General features: G+C 36.7%; 1 protein-coding gene across 3 annotated transcripts in view; it reads left to right on the top strand.

The window, feature by feature from the left end:
* ST3GAL3 (ST3 beta-galactoside alpha-2,3-sialyltransferase 3) overlaps positions 1–18,075 on the top strand; it is a 252,211-nt gene that overhangs the window by 153,701 nt on the left and 80,435 nt on the right. For all 3 annotated transcript variants that reach the window (XR_015697283.1, XM_087719814.1, XM_087719813.1), the window contains 3 exons: positions 1,557–1,620; positions 10,197–10,292; positions 15,334–15,520. Coding sequence is in view for 2 of the 3 variants with exons in the window: in XM_087719814.1 (XP_087575940.1) it covers positions 1,557–1,620; positions 10,197–10,292; positions 15,334–15,520 (347 nt within the window). In the remaining variant the exon portion in view is untranslated. The remainder of the gene's footprint in view (positions 1–1,556; positions 1,621–10,196; positions 10,293–15,333; positions 15,521–18,075) is intronic.

Raw genomic sequence — 18,075 nt, 5'->3', positions numbered from 1 at the left:
CTGGTTCTTAAGGGCCTAAGGATTGAGACATTAGACATACAAAATATGTTATTTGCAAATGAGCATCATGCAGAACCTCATGTAGGCATTTAAATATGTCTCTATTCTTGAATTTTACATTGAACTATTCAATATGCCTCTACAGTAAATACTAAATATTTAAGATGATATTGTATGAACAATGAGTCTAACTTACTGTTGTAGACCATGTTCTCCAAATATGACTTTAAAATATTATTCTGTTAAGGAGACTTAATTTTATATTGAAAATATTTTGAGACATAAAATAAAACATAATATCACAAGAAGTTAATATATTATTGTTCTTAACTGAACTGGCTTTACCACTGAATTTGGGTTAAAAAAGGAAGAATTTCTTGCTACTCAATGTGTTATTTCTGTATTTTTTACTGACAAGATAGAGGGGGAATATTTGTGGTAATTTCTGCTCAGATACTAGTAATAACCTGGTTTACCTTCTGTGTTGGTATTGTGATAGCATCTGCTCTTCCTTGTCATGCAGCTTGGGTAGCTCATGCTTATCATTTATAGAGATGATATGGATTATCTAAAATTGTGTAGTTCTTTTAAAAACACTTTTTTTTTTGAAAAAAGCTTTTGTCCAGAAATATCTACCTGTGGTATCAACACATCTCCAGATATATTTTGTTGCTTGCTCTTTTGCTTGGTAGAGATAAGCCACACCAACACACTAGAGGTTAAATATACCTGTGGGATTAGTAGAAATGCATACTATGGTGACATTGAATATGGTGTGTTTGCAGTTTTTTTATTATTATAATAATGGCTGCCCATGATTATAATCCAAATAATTTCATTTGTATTGCTCTCCTAGCTAAATAGACATGCAGATTAAATATCTCCTTTTGTATTGTGTTTCAGCTCTCAGTACACAGAGAAGTATAGTTTATTATTCAATTAATTCCAGCCGGTGCATGTCTGAGAAAAAATGTGAAGTAACACTTCACAAAATAGAGGTAGTTACAAGAGTTTGTTTAGTGACCATGTAAAAGTTACAACAACACCGGAAAAAGTGACATGATCATTTTCCACACTTACAACCATAGTAGCATCCCCATGGTCATGTGATCAAAATTCAGATGCTTGGCAATTGGCTCATTTTATGACAGTTGCAGGGTCCTGGGGTCATTTGATCACCTTTTGTTTCCTTCTAACAAGCAAAGTCAGTAGGGCATCCAAATTCAGTTAACAACTATATTACTAATTTAACAATTATAGTGCTTCATTTAACAACTGTAGCAAGAAAAGTCTTGAATTAGGGCAAACCTCATTTAACAAATGACTCATTTAGCAACAGAAATTTTGGGCTCAATTGTAGTTGTACGTTGAGGACTACCTGTATTTTATATTGGCTGTTCCCGTTCTGATTTCTTGTTGATGGGTTATAAATTAAACCTAAGGTGCAGATTTATTCAGCGTTCACTTTGATCTTAAAGTTTTTGTCCACCCCACTTATGAATTTTGCAAAATTCTTGAAATAGGTTCATTTTAAAGCATTCTTTGTTTTTCTACAGATAATCTAATCAAAGCTATCTTGTCAGTAACGAAGAATTACCACATTACTCCAACTCTTGACAGGTGAGTAGATTTGCTAGTTCTGGCCTGTGAAATATACAGTATTTATTGATTCTGAATTAATGATTAAGGAAGAGTTCCTATTACAGCTCTTGGTTTTGATAAAATAGATATTTTTCTACAGCTGATATAAGGCCTTTGGGAATGACATTGGGAGAATGTGCCCAGAGAAACTGTCTAGGGAATGGTCAAACAAGAGACAACATAGTCCACAGCTGGATAGTAGGTGGGCAAGAAGCTCAGAAGAGGCCCTTCATAATTTCTTGGGGTGTAAAGGAGATGGCATTGCACTTTCAGAATTACCTGGTTTTGTAAATGTTGCCTTACAATAAAGTAAAATTAACTGTTCTGGATGGATTTCCTGATTGGTTTACCTACTATGGCTGACAGCTTTAAAGTTTGTTTTTTCTAATGGGAATTCAATCTGCTTGATTGCATTCCTTTCAAAATAGAATATAATAGAATTCTTCATTGGCCAAGTGTGATTGGACACATAAGGAATTTGTCTTTGGTGCATTTGTTCTCAGTGTACATAAAATAAAAGATACATTCGTCACAAACCATAAGGTACAACACTTAATAATAGCCATAGGGTACAAATGAGCAATCAAATCATACTAGGAAACAATCAATATAAATCATAATGATACAAGCAACAAAGTTACAGTCATAAGTGGGAGGAGATGTGTGGTAGAAACAATGAGAAAATTAATAAAAGCCTATGTTCTTTAAAGCACTTTCTTTCAATGTATTCTTTTAAATGTATTAACTTGCCACAATTCCCCAACTATGAATTTGTAATATTTTACAATATTTTATTTGATAGAAAGTTTATCCCGTTCTCATTAACCAAACCTCTAACAAACTAACAATCTGGTTTTTATAATTTGTGGATATCAACAAGGGCTAATTATTGGATTTCTTACTACAGACCCCTACGGCTGAGTGGGTGATGTGTATTTAGATTATGTGCATTACATATTTTTCCGAATGCTATATGCCCAGATTTTTTTGCAGCCTTCAGTTACATTGGGATCTCAACTCCATTATAGTCCTGCTGTTAGATGTTATGGAAGTTACAATGTGATACATCTGACAAGTTGAAGAATGCTGTTTTATATTTAGTATCAAACATGTTGCAATATCATAGTTGTAATAAGTCCTACTTCCCTGTGGTTAAACAGAACACTACCTTCTAATGTTCTCTGAAATTAACTTTGTACCAAGTTTTTACACTTTTCTGTATTTTCCATTAATCATTGCTCTGTCAGATTTTCCCTTCTTCATCAGATGTTCCTCATTTTCTAAAGCAAAAGTCCATGACTTATCTTGCATTGCAAAAGACACTGAAAAATCAACATTCTGATTTGTGAAAAAATGTGAACAATCCACTGCATAACAAAACACTGGGATTAATTTACTGCAGCTGGGGCATATTTGCAATGAGTTTGAGAGAAAGGAATAGAAGAGATTCAGGAAGTGTGTATACAGGTGAGAAATGAAGTTTGTACAAATAGCAATAAGTGACTTATCAACAACAATAGTGAAATTTATGAAACTAGCTTTCTCACAAGCTCAATAAACAATCATTTTATTGATTGGACAAAACCCCTTCCCCGATTCTTTGGATATGCTAAATCCCATCACCACTTAAGCATTAGGTTATTTCACACATGCAAAACAAATCTGATTCACATCTAATAGATATATGAATATTCTTCCCATGAATTCATTACATTGAGAGGGTATAGGACAGGAATTGGCAATATTCTCTTGGTTAGGATCAGAGGCCGTGCCATCTTCGCCATTTCCTCTTCCTTCTCTGCTTCACAATTCACTCTCACTGGTACCAGGCAGAGGAGCTGTGGCTCCATCTGAACTAAGGGTGACTAGTGAAATCATCACCAAAATGACTTCATACCCAAGGAGGTGGAGAGTGCTCACATGAGCAACTGAACAGGTAGTTGCTCTCTCCTCCTCCTTCATGGTTCATATTTTTTTTTTTATACTTAAAGATTTTATTGGTAAAAAGAAAATACAACATCCATAACTTGTAACAAACAATACAACTACATTTCGAGATATTCCCATACTATCAAATCATTATAAACATCAAAGGTTAGGTATCTTTCCCTCCCTCTTTTCTTCCCTCCCCCCTTACTTCCTTCTCCCCTGCCTTCCCTCCTTTCTTTTCTCCTTTTCTCCTTTCCTTCCCCCTCCTTTCCCTCCCTCGATCCCCCCTCCTTCACACATACCTTCCCTCCTTCCCTGCCTCTTTCCCTCCTCCTTCCTTTCCTCTTAATCTCCCTCCTTTCCTCCCTCCTTCCCTCCTTCCTTTCAACTCTCCTTCTCTCTTTCTTTCCCTCCCTCTTTCCCTCTTTAATACCCTCTCTTCTTCCCTCCCTCCTTCCTCCCCCAGTTTCTTCTCTTTCTTCTCTCCTTCTTTCTTCCCACCTTCTTTCCCTTCTCTTCTTTCTCTTCCTCCTCTTCCTTCCCCCCTTCTTCTGCCTTTCCTATTCCTCTCCTTTCTCTTCTCCATCCCGACTTCCCTACCGTCCTCCCTCCCTCCCTTCTAACCTTTATTACATTTGCATATTTTCCTCTGCTGAGGACAACCTGGTTCTCTTTCCCTTTCCTTGCTTGAAGAGGCAAGGATTATAAGTCCTCTCGCCTTATCTAAAATGAAGTTTGATCGCTAATTTCATGCAGGTAATTATAGCGGATTTCCTATCAGCTTTTTAAAGTTTTCCCAACATTGTAGCGTAACAAAATTGCTCGACGGTGGGTTCTCGCCCCTGATACATTTCTCCTTTTCGTTTATCTCTCAGTTGTTGTATATTGTTCATTTGAGTTATTGGTTTAATCGTAATAGGTTAGTCAGCTATCTCTTTTTATGTCTAGGTCTTCACTGACTCATCAAGCCATTTGTATAGCTTCTCCCAGACTGTATAAAAGTCTGTGTCTTCTTTGTCATTAATTCGCATCGTCAGTCTGTTCATTTCTGCTAGTTCTAAAATTTTATTCATCACCATAGTGTTGGTGGGGGCATTTTCACTCTTCCAGCACTGTGCGTAAACAATCCTTGAAGCTGTCAGAATATGGACTAGGAGGTATTGGTCAGATTTGCAAATTTTTTGATCTATTATTCCTAATAAGAAAGTTTCCGGCTTAAGGCATAGTTTAATTGACAGGATTCCATTCAGCCATCCTAGTATTTGTTTCCAATATGCTTTGGCTACCGGACACGTCCACCACATATGGTAGTATGTGCCCAGCACCGTTTTACATTTCCAGCATATGGCCGAAACTTTTGAAGACATTTTCGCCAGTCTTGTCGGTGGAAGATGCCAGCGGTAGAACATTTTATATATATTTTCTTTATAGGCCGTCGACTTTGTCAATTTTAGGTTCCATTCCCAGACTCTTTCCCAGTCGTCTAGGTCTATTGTGTGGCCGATGTTTTGGGCCCAGGTTACCATGACTTCTTTTACTCTTTCTGCTTCCGTTTTTCGAATCAGTAAGCAGTTGTATATTTTTGAAATTAATTTCTCATCTGGTCCAATTAAAATTTTATCTAATTCCTGGTTCTTGTTCTGGAAGCCAGGTTGTGCTAGATCGAATTTATGTTTGTTTTGAATTTGAAGATATGGCCACCAATCGATGTTTATTCCCTTATCAGCCAAATTTTCCCTGGGGTTTAGTTTGTTTTGGTCGTCTAGCAACTGTTGGTAGGTAACAATTTTATCCAAGTTTATCAAATTCGGGTATATCAGGGCTTCCGTCGGAGATATCCATTTAGGTAGTTGCGTATAGTATCTCCTTCTAATTTCGAGCCAGTCCTTAATCAATACCCCCCTTAAATGGTGACTACTAAAATAATTGTGGATTTTATTTCCCTCGCACCATAGGTAGTTGTGCCACCCGTATTGCAGGTCGTGGCCCTCTATTGTTAAGATTCTTTTATTAGCTAACATTACCCATTCTTTTATCCACATAGTTGTTGCTGCTTGATGATATGTTTTCCATTCCGGTAATCCCATTCCCCCTTGAGTTCTTTTATCCTGCAGGTGCATATATTTTATTCTGGGCTTTTTACCATTCTATATAAAGTTTCGAATCATTTTGTCCAAATCATTATAAAATTTTTCCCCTAGCTTAACCGGTGCCGTTTGAAATAGGTAGAGGATTTTTGGCAGAACATTCATTTTAATTACTGCGACTCTTCCCATCAGTGATAGTTGTAGTTTTGACCAGGTTTTTAAGTCCTTTTGGGTATTCTGTAACAACTTATCATAGTTGTCTTCTTTTATGGAAGAGCATTTCGCAGACAGCCAGATCCCTAAATACTTAATTTTTTTAGTTACCTTTAATTCCATTGTTTCCTCTAGTTCTCCAATCTGGTTTTTGGGGAAATTTTTTATAATCATTTTTGTTTTTTCCTTGTTTATTTTTAAACCGGCCACACACCCAAAGTTCTCAATGTCCTTCATCAAATTCGGTCCTGAAAGTAAGGGGTCTTCCACGATAAAGACCATGTCATCCGCGAAGGCCTGTACTTTATATTGTTCTTTTTTTATGGTCAAGCCCCTAATTTCCTGATTTGATCTTATCCGATTTAAAAGGACCTCTAGTGACGTAATAAATAGTAGTGGGGAGAGCGGGCACCCTTGTCTAACACCCTTTCCAATTTGTATCCTCTCCGTTAGTTCCCCATTGACTATAATATTTGCAGATTGCCGTGAATATATAGATTCTATAATCTTAATAAATTTATCGCCAAATTTCATCATTTTTAGTTGAGTGGTTAGAAAGTTCCAATCTAGGTTATCAAAGGCTTTCTGAGCGTCAACAAAGATTAATGCGAGTTGTTTCTCGGATCTTGTTTGATAGAATTCCAGGGTATCAATTATTATTCTTGTATTGTTTCTAATATGTCTTTTTGGGAGAAAGCCGTTTTGATCCGAATGGATACTTTGATTTAATATTATTTTTAGTCTTTCCGCCAATATTGATACAAAAATTTTGTAATCTGCATTTAACAGGGATATGGGTCTATAATTTTGGACCTTGCTACTGTCCGCCTCTTCCTTTGGTATTAGGGTGATGTAAGCTTCCCCCCATGATTTTGGGACCCTACCATTTTGTAGTGCCTCATTACATAGTTCTAATAATTTGTCTTCCATGGTATTTTGAAGTTTTTTATATATTTCCGACGGAAGCCCATCCGGCCCAGGTGTTTTATTGTTTTATTGTTTTTGAATGGCCTTTTTCAGTTCTTCTTGTGTGATTTCTTTATCGAGCATCTCTCTCATCTCCTCCGACAAGACTGGAAGCTTCTGCTTTATAAGGTATTTTCTAATGTCTTGTTCATTAATTTCGTCTTGTTTATATAGTTTCCTATAATAGTTCTGTACTATCTTTTTCTTTTCTCCTATTTCTTGTTTCAAATTCCCCTCCTCGTCACACAATTGTTTAATAATTCTTTTGACCTTCTCCTTTCTTATTTTGTGGGCCAACCATCTCCCAGTTTTATTTGCATGTTCAAAATAATTCTGCTTCATTCTCTTAATGTTTTGTGCTATTTCCTCTTGAGAGATCAAATTTATTTGGTGTTTAATTAACTCTCCTTTTTCCCTGTGTCTACTGTTTTCTGGCTCTTTCTGGGTCAGCAGTTCTGTCTCTCTTAATTCTTTGTTCAGTGTATTAAGTTTTCCCCTATGCACTTTGTTTCTTCTTATTATATAGGCTATAGATGTTCCCCTCACAACTGCCTTCATCGTGTCCCAAACATTTTGTATTGAGGTCTGCTCTTTACAGTTTTCTTTAAAGAAGTAGCCCAATTCCTTTTCTATTTGTTGTACAAATTGTTTCTCTTGTAGTATGTTCTGGTTTAATGTCCACCTAGCTTTTATCCTTGCCTTCCCTTTCCATTGCCATAAGACTGGGTGATGGTCGGCCCACTTGTTGGTTCATATTTTTTATTGGGATTGTGTGTTGGATGACTTTGAGTAATGGGTCACATTCAGCCCATGGACTGTAGGTTGCTAAGCCCTGTTCTATGGTCAGATAATTTTAGTGAAATGCTGTTTTCAACTTTTTCCAGTTATGGAATTGAAGTAAAGCCACTTTCTCATCCTAAAATTGACCAAAATGTTTGACTGAGAATAGGGATGACATAAATCATATCAAGGGGCTAGGAGACTAGAAACAGATTGTGCCCTCATGGTCACACACTGCCTTTCTCTCTGTTGTATTCAAGAAATCTATTAAGGTGGTGCTTTTCAGAAGAGGGTTCCATTTCAATAAAAGAGAGGGTAGTTATGGTTTTTTTAAAGCTGATTTTAATTCTATGACTTATTATTTTCATGAGTTTAAATTGGCTAGGATCATTCATGAGGCAGCATACACTTAAATAAATTAATGATGTAATCAATAAAAAGAAATTACAATACATATTGAGATTTAGTAAAGTGCAAGAGGAAAATCCAGGCACTATGTTAGTTGTTCCCAAATATTTCTAATGGTTTTATGTAACTATATCTTGATAACTGGCAGTCTACTTTTATTTTGTACTTTTTGCTTTATGGTCATGCTTTTTTAAGGCTAATTACAAAGTTTTTCCACACATCTTTGTATTTATGGCAGGTACAGTCAATATTTGAGAGATCAGGGACTGCAATCCAGCCATCTGATCTTCAGTAAAGTTACAGAAGGCAAGTTATTTTGTAGGCAGAGTAGCAGATTTTAAGAATGAGAACGGGAGTAGAAGATCTTCAAGAAAGAAAGCCACTTAATTTCCAGCTCTTTTCAAACCCAAGAAACAGTCTGCAATCTCAATTTTGGGAAATGTACGACCTTTTGTCAGGGATTGTGACAGAATTGGCATTACAAAAAAAAATCATCACTATATTTCAAACATTTTTCTGCCAAATTTTGATGTGGAATAATCTTCTTGTGCTAAAGCAGTGGTGGGTTGCAGACGGTACACCCTGGTACGGGCGTACTGGAGCCTGTCCGGAGCACCGGGTACCATTCCGGTACGGTACTCCAGAAGGCCCACCCACCCGCATTCCTTACCTGTCCTTTAAAGCCTTCGGCACTTCCACACATGTGCATGGTGCGTACAGCGCCTGCACGATGCTCCGCCGAGCAGCTGGAGCATCGCTGGAAGGCAAGACACATGCGCGCACTGACCATGTGTGTGCATATACTGCACGTGTTCATGTGGAGGACGCCAGGCCTCGTTGCAACCCGTACGGTTGCAATGGGATCCAGAACCCACCACTGTGCTAAAAGTATATATATGGTATATGAACTGTCTAATTTAGATCCTCCTACAGTATTTCAATTCCTCCTTTCTTACTTTATTTATGTTTTGATAAAATAGGTGTCTCTGTGTTGAGAGAGTCTATTATTGATATACAAATTGAGGGAGGGGAAATCAGAACATTTGTCCAAACCTGTAAAAAAAGAAAAATTCAAATGTACAGCAATCCATTGCTAAAAATCAAATGTAGATTATTATTTACAGTGATTTACAGCATCTTTTACATTTGATCTTTGATATATGTATCTTTGAAATGAGGGATCCTTGGTGCTCACTGAGCTTGGTTGTTTTTTTGCAGACGTTTCATTATCCAAACTACTGTAGGTAATATAATCATTAGCACTGATGGTGTTCCCTTCCGGTAATTTGAGTGATAAAATGTCCATAAGAAATCAATCAAGTTCAGAAAACACCAAGGACTCCTCATTTCAACCCTGACCTACAAATATTCTCCTTTATTGGTATCCTTGACAAGCTGCAATCATTTGAAAGTAACTTCGACAGTCCTGTAAATTTTGCAAAATGTTGCAAAAAGACATCCATGGAGTACACAGAAACCAAACTGATCCTATTACAGGTAGTCCTCAATTTACAGTCACAATTGAGCCCAAAATTTATGTTGCTAAGAGAGACGTTTGTTAAGTAGTTTTGCCCCATTTTACGATCCTGCTTGCCAGAGTTGTTAAGTGAATCACTGCAGTTGTTAAGTTAGTAACACGGTTGTTAAGCAAATCTGGCTTCCTTATTGACTTTGCTTGCCACCAAGGTCGCAAAAGGTAATCATATGACCCTGGGATACTGCAACTGTCATAAATACAAATCAGTTTCCAAGTGTCCGAAGTTTGATAATTTTTTCAGCCCCATTGTAACATTGAACGGTCACTAAATGAATAGTTGTAAGTCAAGGACTACTTGTATTGCCACAAGGAGATGGAAAGGCTCAGTTATAAATCAAGACCTGGCCATTGGCCAAGGGCTAATTGTGGAAAAGGTCATAAACTGTTCATCTGCAAGTTCTGAGTTACACTAAAACATAAAAATAGGGCCAACCAATTTCTACATGATAGGCATAACCTTATGCCTAACATCTTCCAATACCAGTTCCTTCATTGTATTACTATCAAAGGTCATTCTCTTAACTGTGAATTAACTACTTTCTGATTCTTTTAGACTGGCTCAGATCTGGACCAAAAATATATCTGTTCCTATACATTTTGATGTTTAACCAGCTACTCTTTTGTTTCCTTTCCAGTCTTAGCTGCAGACGATGTATTATTGTGGGAAATGGTGGCATTCTAGCAAACAAATCTCTGGGCTTGAAAATTGATGACTATGACATTGTTATCAGGTGAGTTGTTTCAGCAGAAAGAAGAGAAAATATTATGTGAGCCATTTTCAGATATATAGATGATAGATAGATAGATAGATAGATAGATAGATAGATAGATAGATAGATAGATAGATAGATAGATAGATAGATAGATATCACTTTTTGCTATTTATAGTAATATGAACAACAGCTGCACATTGGTCATCTAGATGTTTATATATAAAAAATCTAGATTTTATACATATAAAATCAACACCTTGATGACCAAAGTATAGCTTTCATTCATATTGCTATAAATAGCAGAAAGAGTGAAATAAACAAAAATAGCACCCATCCATTATTCTTTGTTTGAATACTTGGTTATTTTTTCAGCATTTGAAATGATCCTTTGATTGGAATCCATTGTTTCATCTTCATTGAAACAATCCTAATGACATGATTCTCATATTAGTAAATCTTCCTACTCTGGTGCCCTGCCAGATGTGATCAATTTGAAGCTTCCCAAATTCCCAACCAGGATGTATCAATTTTATCAATTAGGCATAATTGATAGCCAACATGCTCTTGAAGATATTGTATTATGCATGCAGTTGTTAATTCTAAGGAGCAGTTGCTGCAAGGCAGAAGGAATAATTAAAGGGTTAAAAGGCCTAGCCCTCCTACACCAAATTTGTTTACTGCACCACAACTGCTGAGGATTAGGAACAGTTTAGAAGGTAATAAAAGGAAAGGCTTCAAGGCTTTTCCAATGCACTCAAATGAAAGAAACTCTTTTCCAAAATTATTTCAAAATGGGATTCTTGGCAAGGAAGAGAGAAATAGCTATCTTCTGGCGCTTATGTCACAACACTTTGCATTTGATGTGATCTTGCATTTAATGTTTTTATACATGACCTGCAGTTTGTTTGTTTTAATACAGGCAGTAATGATACAAGTGAATCTTATTATTTGCAGAGGTTATATTCCAGAGTTCCATTTATAGAAATACTCAACATAACTTTTAAATAAATTAAATCTTGGGCTTCCAAACTTGTATTGTTTTTTCCCTTATGACAATAGAACACCAGTACATAAACAAAAAGTGAACATGTATCAGTCATCGAAAATTGTTAAGCTCTGGAGTGCCTTGTCAGGATTCAGTAATTATGGCCTTTTACTACCTCTTATGCACGATAACTCTGTAATTCATATGGTGATAAATTCCAGTTTTTAAAATATATTCTTCAAAAGCACATTCACACCTTTACAACAGCTGTTTAATAATAGATTAACAATTATATGAATATTAAGGGGGGAAAAGGTATAGGTTTCCCTATCTAGTTGTGTCCAATTCTAGGATATGGTGCTCATCTTTGTTTCTTGGCTGAGGGAGCCAGTGTTTTCTGAAAACATTTCCATAGTCATATGACCAGCATGGCCAGCATGGCTATGCACCAAAGGTGCCTGGAATGCTGTTACCTTCCTACCAAAGTGGTATCTATTTATCTACTTGCATTTGCATGCTTTCAAACTGCTAGGTGGGCAGGAGCTGGGTCAAGGAACAGGAGTTCCTTGCAAGTGGCAAGTTCAATAGACATTTTAATTGAATTATTTACATCAATAAATATGTCTGTCATAAAAATATTTTAATTAATATTTAACCAACCTGTTTAGAGTAATGTAGAGATACTTATAGAAATGCCTTTAAGTAAATATATTCATACTGAGGCAGTAATAATTTTCCATATAATTTTTAATAATTGGTTTACGTGTAATTTATGGGTTTTTTTAAAAAACAAATTGTCAAATTTAAAACCACAAGGGAAGGTAATAATATTTGGAATAACTGTTCTCAAATACTTAAAATTATTCAGACAGGTGAAACTCAGCTACAGTACACATTTTCATTGCAGCATTAGAACCTGTGTGGAACAGATGAATGTACAGCAATTAATCCAATAACCTCTTCAATTTCTTGAACTGTTGGACAGCCTCAGTAAGTTTTTGTATATAAAATGCATAATTAACAATAAAACATAATATATATATATCATAGGTTAACAGCAGTTTATGTTCAGTTCCAGCCATAGCTAAATTTAAAATGCCATCAGTTTATACAATGAGACAGGCCAGTAATTCTAGTGTCAAGTTAAAGAGGAGATATTCCCAACAAGCACCACAAAATAGATTAAGAAAAATGTCAATTTGTAGTAACCTAGTAGGAGGTGTAGAATACCTCACATTAATGTAGTTAATAAAAACTTTCACAATTTCTTACTATTTAATTAAACTTTTAATTATTTTATTTAACAATCTAATATTACCAGATCCTTGATAACTTTTTAGAAATCTACATTGTATGGGTTGAATAATTTGTGGTAATATTTTTTAGTTTATGAACAACTAATGCAATAATTAATTCAAGGTTAACAAGTTTATAGTTTATGAACAACTAATGCAATAAATAAGGTTAACAAAGAAATTGGATGCTAACTTGAAGAAAGGACCCAATAACATAGGCTTCTAAGAAGGAGATAATTTAGAGAAGCTTAATTATAAATTTCCAGTAGCACTGGAACAATATCCACTCACTCATACAAATCAATATGTTTCTTGTACCAGTCTATGGAATAGCCATCTGGACCAAGAATGCTTCTTGTTTCATGGATTTAATAATATGCCTTTATTTCTTAGAAAGAGAAAGATGCAGTTGAGTGATTAGACAGACCGATAATTCATTATTTTAGGAAAAAACCAATCCATGATTACATTTGAGTCTGGAATCTAGAATAAAATGGGAAGCATTTTATTGTGTGTTTCTCCTATTTATTAACTGCCCTTTTCCCTATTTATGGAATATGGATTATTACAAGTTGAATCTTTGTTGTCTCTGTCAGTAGAAATAATACCACTTGATTGCAGTTGTTTCATTGTAAGAAATTTATAATCTGTCAAATAATACAGTCATTCCTGCCATTTTATTCTTGTATAATTTAATAAATATTCTACATCAAATGCATAAAGAGAACTGAGTTCCTTTTTAAAGTCCATAAGAGTTGTTTGTTTAAGTGTTATATTTAAATATTTGTTCTTAAAACAGAGCCAACAGTCAGCCAGTATAGTATACTACCATTTGGCAGTCTATTGCTCTCCTGTAAGATGGTGTCAGTAGTGGCTTAGAAACTCCAGGAACTTTGTTTTCATAATTTCAAAATTCACACAAAAGACATTTTAAATCACTGTGCTGAGAATATAATATTTGACATGACAATTATAGAACTGCCCAAATAGATTAATTCAACTGTATTTATTTATTTATTGATATCCCACCTTTATTATTTTCAATAACTCAAGGAGGTGAACATACTTAATATTCCTTCCTCCTCCTATTTCCCCCACAACAATAATCCTGTGAGATGAGTTGGGTTGAGAGAGAGAGACACTAGTCTAATGAAAGCCAGCTTTCATGCCTAAAGTAAAATCACATAAATTGTCTCTTATTATAGGAGACTTAAGTCTTCATGAATTAGATAGATTTTTGAATTCTCTGAGGAATGTTTCAGTTGATATAACCATGATTTTGATCTCATTACGGAATAATGATAAGAACAGGTGTGGGCTTCAAAATTTTTAGCAAGGGGTTCTCTGCCCGGTTGCTGGGTGGGCATGGCCATAGTCAGCCACTTGCACCATGCCAGGGGGGTGGTGGGCATTTCTGCTCTCTCCAGGCTCCGGAGGCTTTCCCTGAGCCTCCGGGAGAGCAAAAATGGTCTCCCCATGTTCTGGAGGCCCTCTGGAGGCTGGAAATGGATCCATTTCCGGCCTTCCCGAACTTCCGGTAGGCCTGTTTTTTGCCTTCCCTGAGCCTCTGTGTGCACCCTGCACATACCTGCATCCAAAATGGGCCACATGAGGATTCCTGGGTGGAGAGGGGCAAAGTGGGCGGGGCCAGCCAGAAGTGGGATTGGGGGGTTCTCCGAACTGCATAGAATCTTAGCTGGTGGTTCTCCCGAACCCCTGCAAACCCCCAGCAAAACCCCTGGATCATAAGAAATGTATTTTTGAAAGAATAACTCTGAAGTACTTTATCTCTCATTTTAAATCATCATTTGTTACAATATTTACTTGAACACTGTACTACTTCTAATTAACACATTTGCAATTCTGTGAAAAACTTTGATTAAATTGTAACACTACAAACTTAGTACAGACAGCAACTTAGCAGCAACTTCTATGTTATAAAAAAGTTTGAAGGAATGAGAATGACTCTAGGAATTCCTTTGTATAACATAATTAAAAATAGTGTGCCTGATATCTTTAAATAAGTATTTTTCTCAAGTTTTATTAGTAGTAATAGCTGGGAAGTATGGGAAGTATCGAGTTGCTAAAGGAATTTTTGCTTCTTCCCTGGTTTAATTGAAAACTCATGAAATAACATGATTTTAACAGGGTTTAATTGTACTTGCCTCCTTAAAAATTTTATACTGCTTTAAATTTTTAATTCTAACATTTTAATTCTTTTGAGGTTTTATTATACACTGCCCAGATTCCCTCTTTGAGTGGGATGGCAGTTCAAAAATGTAAAATATAAATAAATAAAAAATAAATTTATTTTGCCAATATTACCGGTAATTCTTTCTCCATACAACATATAATCACATATCTTGCCTCCAAAGAATAGGCCATTTATAGTGTAAACTAATGGCAGTATCAGGCAGTTCTGTTTTTTGCTTTACTTACTGCTTTATTGGCAGTAACAATCCTCAATAATTTGAGTGTGATGCCTTTGCAATTTTTACTGTAGTGGAGTTCCTGACATTGATTTTTGCTACACAAAAATTAGAACTCTAGTCAAAGGTGGATTCCTCCTGTTTCGGCCTAGTTCGGCCGAATCGGTGGTGGTGGCTGCGGGAGACTCTGCCCACCCACCCACCCAGACGCTTCTGCGCATGTGCAAAAGTGTTGTGTGAGAGAGAGAGCGCACAAGCATGCAAGAGCGAACCAGTAGTAAAACCGGTACAAACCCACCATTGACTCTAGTATAAATACAGTTCATAATTTTTCTCTTATCTCCCGGAAGGCTGAATTCTGCTCCAGTGAAAGGCTTTGAAAAAGATGTTGGTGGCAAGACAACAATGCGGATAACATATCCGGAAGGGGCTATCCAGAAATCGGAGCAGTATGAGAAGGATTCCCTGTTTGTACTGGCAGGATTCAAGTGGCAGGATTTCAAGTGGCTGAAGTACATTGTTTATAAGGAAAAAGTGGTAAGATAAGGTGTTTTTTTTCTCCCTCAGATTTTTCAGGGTTATTCACTTGTAATTACAACATTGAGTTCCAAAGAAATGAAATGATAAAATATATGTGATTACAGTAACCACAAAAGCTGCAACTTGCATCAGAAGTTGCTTACATGTAAGGACAGAATTTTTATTATGATATCACCTTACATGTGCTGTTATTTTGATATAATCTCAGTTTTCTGCAGAAGCTTCTGAAATAGAACTTAGTTATTGGCTTGGTATTTATGCTTCTTGTATTTCTTTGGAATTGCATCTGTTTTAACAATAGGTCTTGAGTTCTTCCTCAAAGAACCTGGCCATCAGAGTTTATTAAATTCAATTGAAGTTGTTTTAAAGACAACTTTATAAGTTTATAAAACTTTATAAAAATAAGAAAGCTGGGGTGGCAACACATAACAAATAATTGATAATTGAAAAGAGCATATTTCTGCAAACTACCTGCTGAAAAAAGTCAATAATAAGATTGATAAATGAATAAATAGCCATGAGTAATAAATTCAGACTAAAGACTGACAATATATTTGGGGACTGACTAGATCAAGTTGTGTCTTCCATCCTAAGAAATATAGTTTTTAGAAACCATATGTAAATAGATTTTTATAGTGGTTTTTCATTTGTACTTGAATATAAAATGATGAAACTATTTTTATTTATGTTCTCAACCTTTGTAGGTTATTTTTGTTCTTGCAAGTTACATTCTGTTCTTTGTCAATTATTTGAAGCCTACTATGCTGCGTTAGTAGAGCATATTGTATTAGCTTAGCAGCAAATGCAGGGAACAACTGTGCTTTTAGTTGGGGATTATTGTCCTGTTTTATTAGGATGTATCCAGCAGAAATATATTTCAGAAATATAGATCCTGCCAAGATTAGCTCGGTTTATGCAAACAAGCTATGTAGTTAGTTGATTCAAATATAATTCCTTGCTTCAGAAAAAAAGATTTCATCTGCAGATTCTCCTTCAACATCTGCTTTATGTTGGCCAAGAAGTCAAGCCAGGGCAAATGTTTATTTGCATATTGGTCATTTCCAGTTTTTTTCCTCTTACTTGAATATATTACTTGAACCTAATTTCACCAGTAATCTGCCCAAACAGACTATTGAGGAATATATAGAGGAAGTGCCAGTGGCATCAAGGTATAGTCTTCATTAGTGGAAGTCTGATGGTGAGTGAACACTTGCCTGCTTGTTGCACAGGCATCTGTGAGTCACAGGGTGCAGGGAAGGCATTGAGGATCAAGTAGGATTCAGTTGTATTTCATCAAGGGAATGAGAATATGTGTGCTTCCTTGCCATCTCAATCTAAATGTGCATCAGTTTGGTGACCAATGTATTTGGGGGATATGAATAATTATTGTCCAAAGTTGCATAGCTTAGGAAAGGCCTAATGTTAGTCAAAATACTCTTTCTAGACCAAGAGTCAGCAACATTTTGGACCTCAGGGACCACTAAATTCATAATTTTAAATACCGTGGACCACTAATATGACCTGCCTAATGACTGGCTGGGTGAGCATGGCTAGGTAGTCATGTGACTGGGTGGGCATGGCCAACTCAATATTACTCATGTCGAGGGGTGCCTCACCAGCCTCTATTTACCCCACCCCTGACAGCCACTCCTTGCCTCCCCACCCAGGCTCCTTGGGGTCCCAACAAAAAGCAGTTGTTGGAGTTAAGCAACCACCATGAGAAAGAGTTGGCAAAACAGCTGGCTCAATTCAAATTGGATCTGACCAAGAAGGAAGCTCAGCAGAAGCACCTTATGGAGGACTATGAGCATAGGCTTTCCAAGCAGAGGGAAGACCTGCGGGAGTGCAAGGCTAGGTACTGGCTCCTGGAGGCTCAGCAGGCTGAGATGGTCAGCCAGTTCCAGGCCATAATGCAGTCCCACTGGTACAAGACACTCCAATTCTTTACCACCAGTGGCGCTTCTCTCCAGCCTTCGCCCAAAGCCCCACATCAGGAGGCAGAAGCAGGCCCCAGATTGGAATTTCTGCCCCCCTCTGCCCCTGCACAAAAAGACCCCGAAGAGGGAGACTCTCTGCAGCAACACAAATGTTCATTGCACGTATCCAGCCCAGGCTGCCATAGTTTCAGGACCCCTGATTTAGTGCAATATAAAAAATGCAAATAATTTTTCTGCAGGCCACCAAAATTTTCTCATGAACCACCAGTTGTCCATGGACCACCAGTTGCTGACCGCTGTTCTAGATATCCTTTAGTGGAAGAGGATATGAGAGAAATTCCCCATTTTATATAGTATAGGATTATGTAGTCATGATTTGTATTTGAAATGTGAAATACGAAGTGGTTGTGTGAACACAAATCACAAATATATTGGAGGAAAATATTTCTTGGTGTGTCCCCAGGGACCGTGGGTAGCCAGAAGAACTGAGGCGGAGACGGGAATAAAGGCTAACAAATTTTATTCCCTAACAAATACAGGCTAACTTTCAGAACCGGCTTTTAGACAGGAATGCGCGCTGCTCGTTTGGACAGCTCCCTTTTTATACAGGAGCTG

Source organism: Thamnophis sirtalis, unplaced genomic scaffold (assembly GCF_051295495.1).
Source record: "Thamnophis sirtalis isolate CommonGarterSnake01/CBP01778 unplaced genomic scaffold, rThaSir2_p1.2 scaffold_7, whole genome shotgun sequence".
NCBI lineage: Eukaryota > Metazoa > Chordata > Lepidosauria > Squamata > Natricidae > Thamnophis > Thamnophis sirtalis.
Note: the sequence above shows the minus strand (reverse complement) of the source record. Positions and strands in the feature narration are given on the sequence as shown.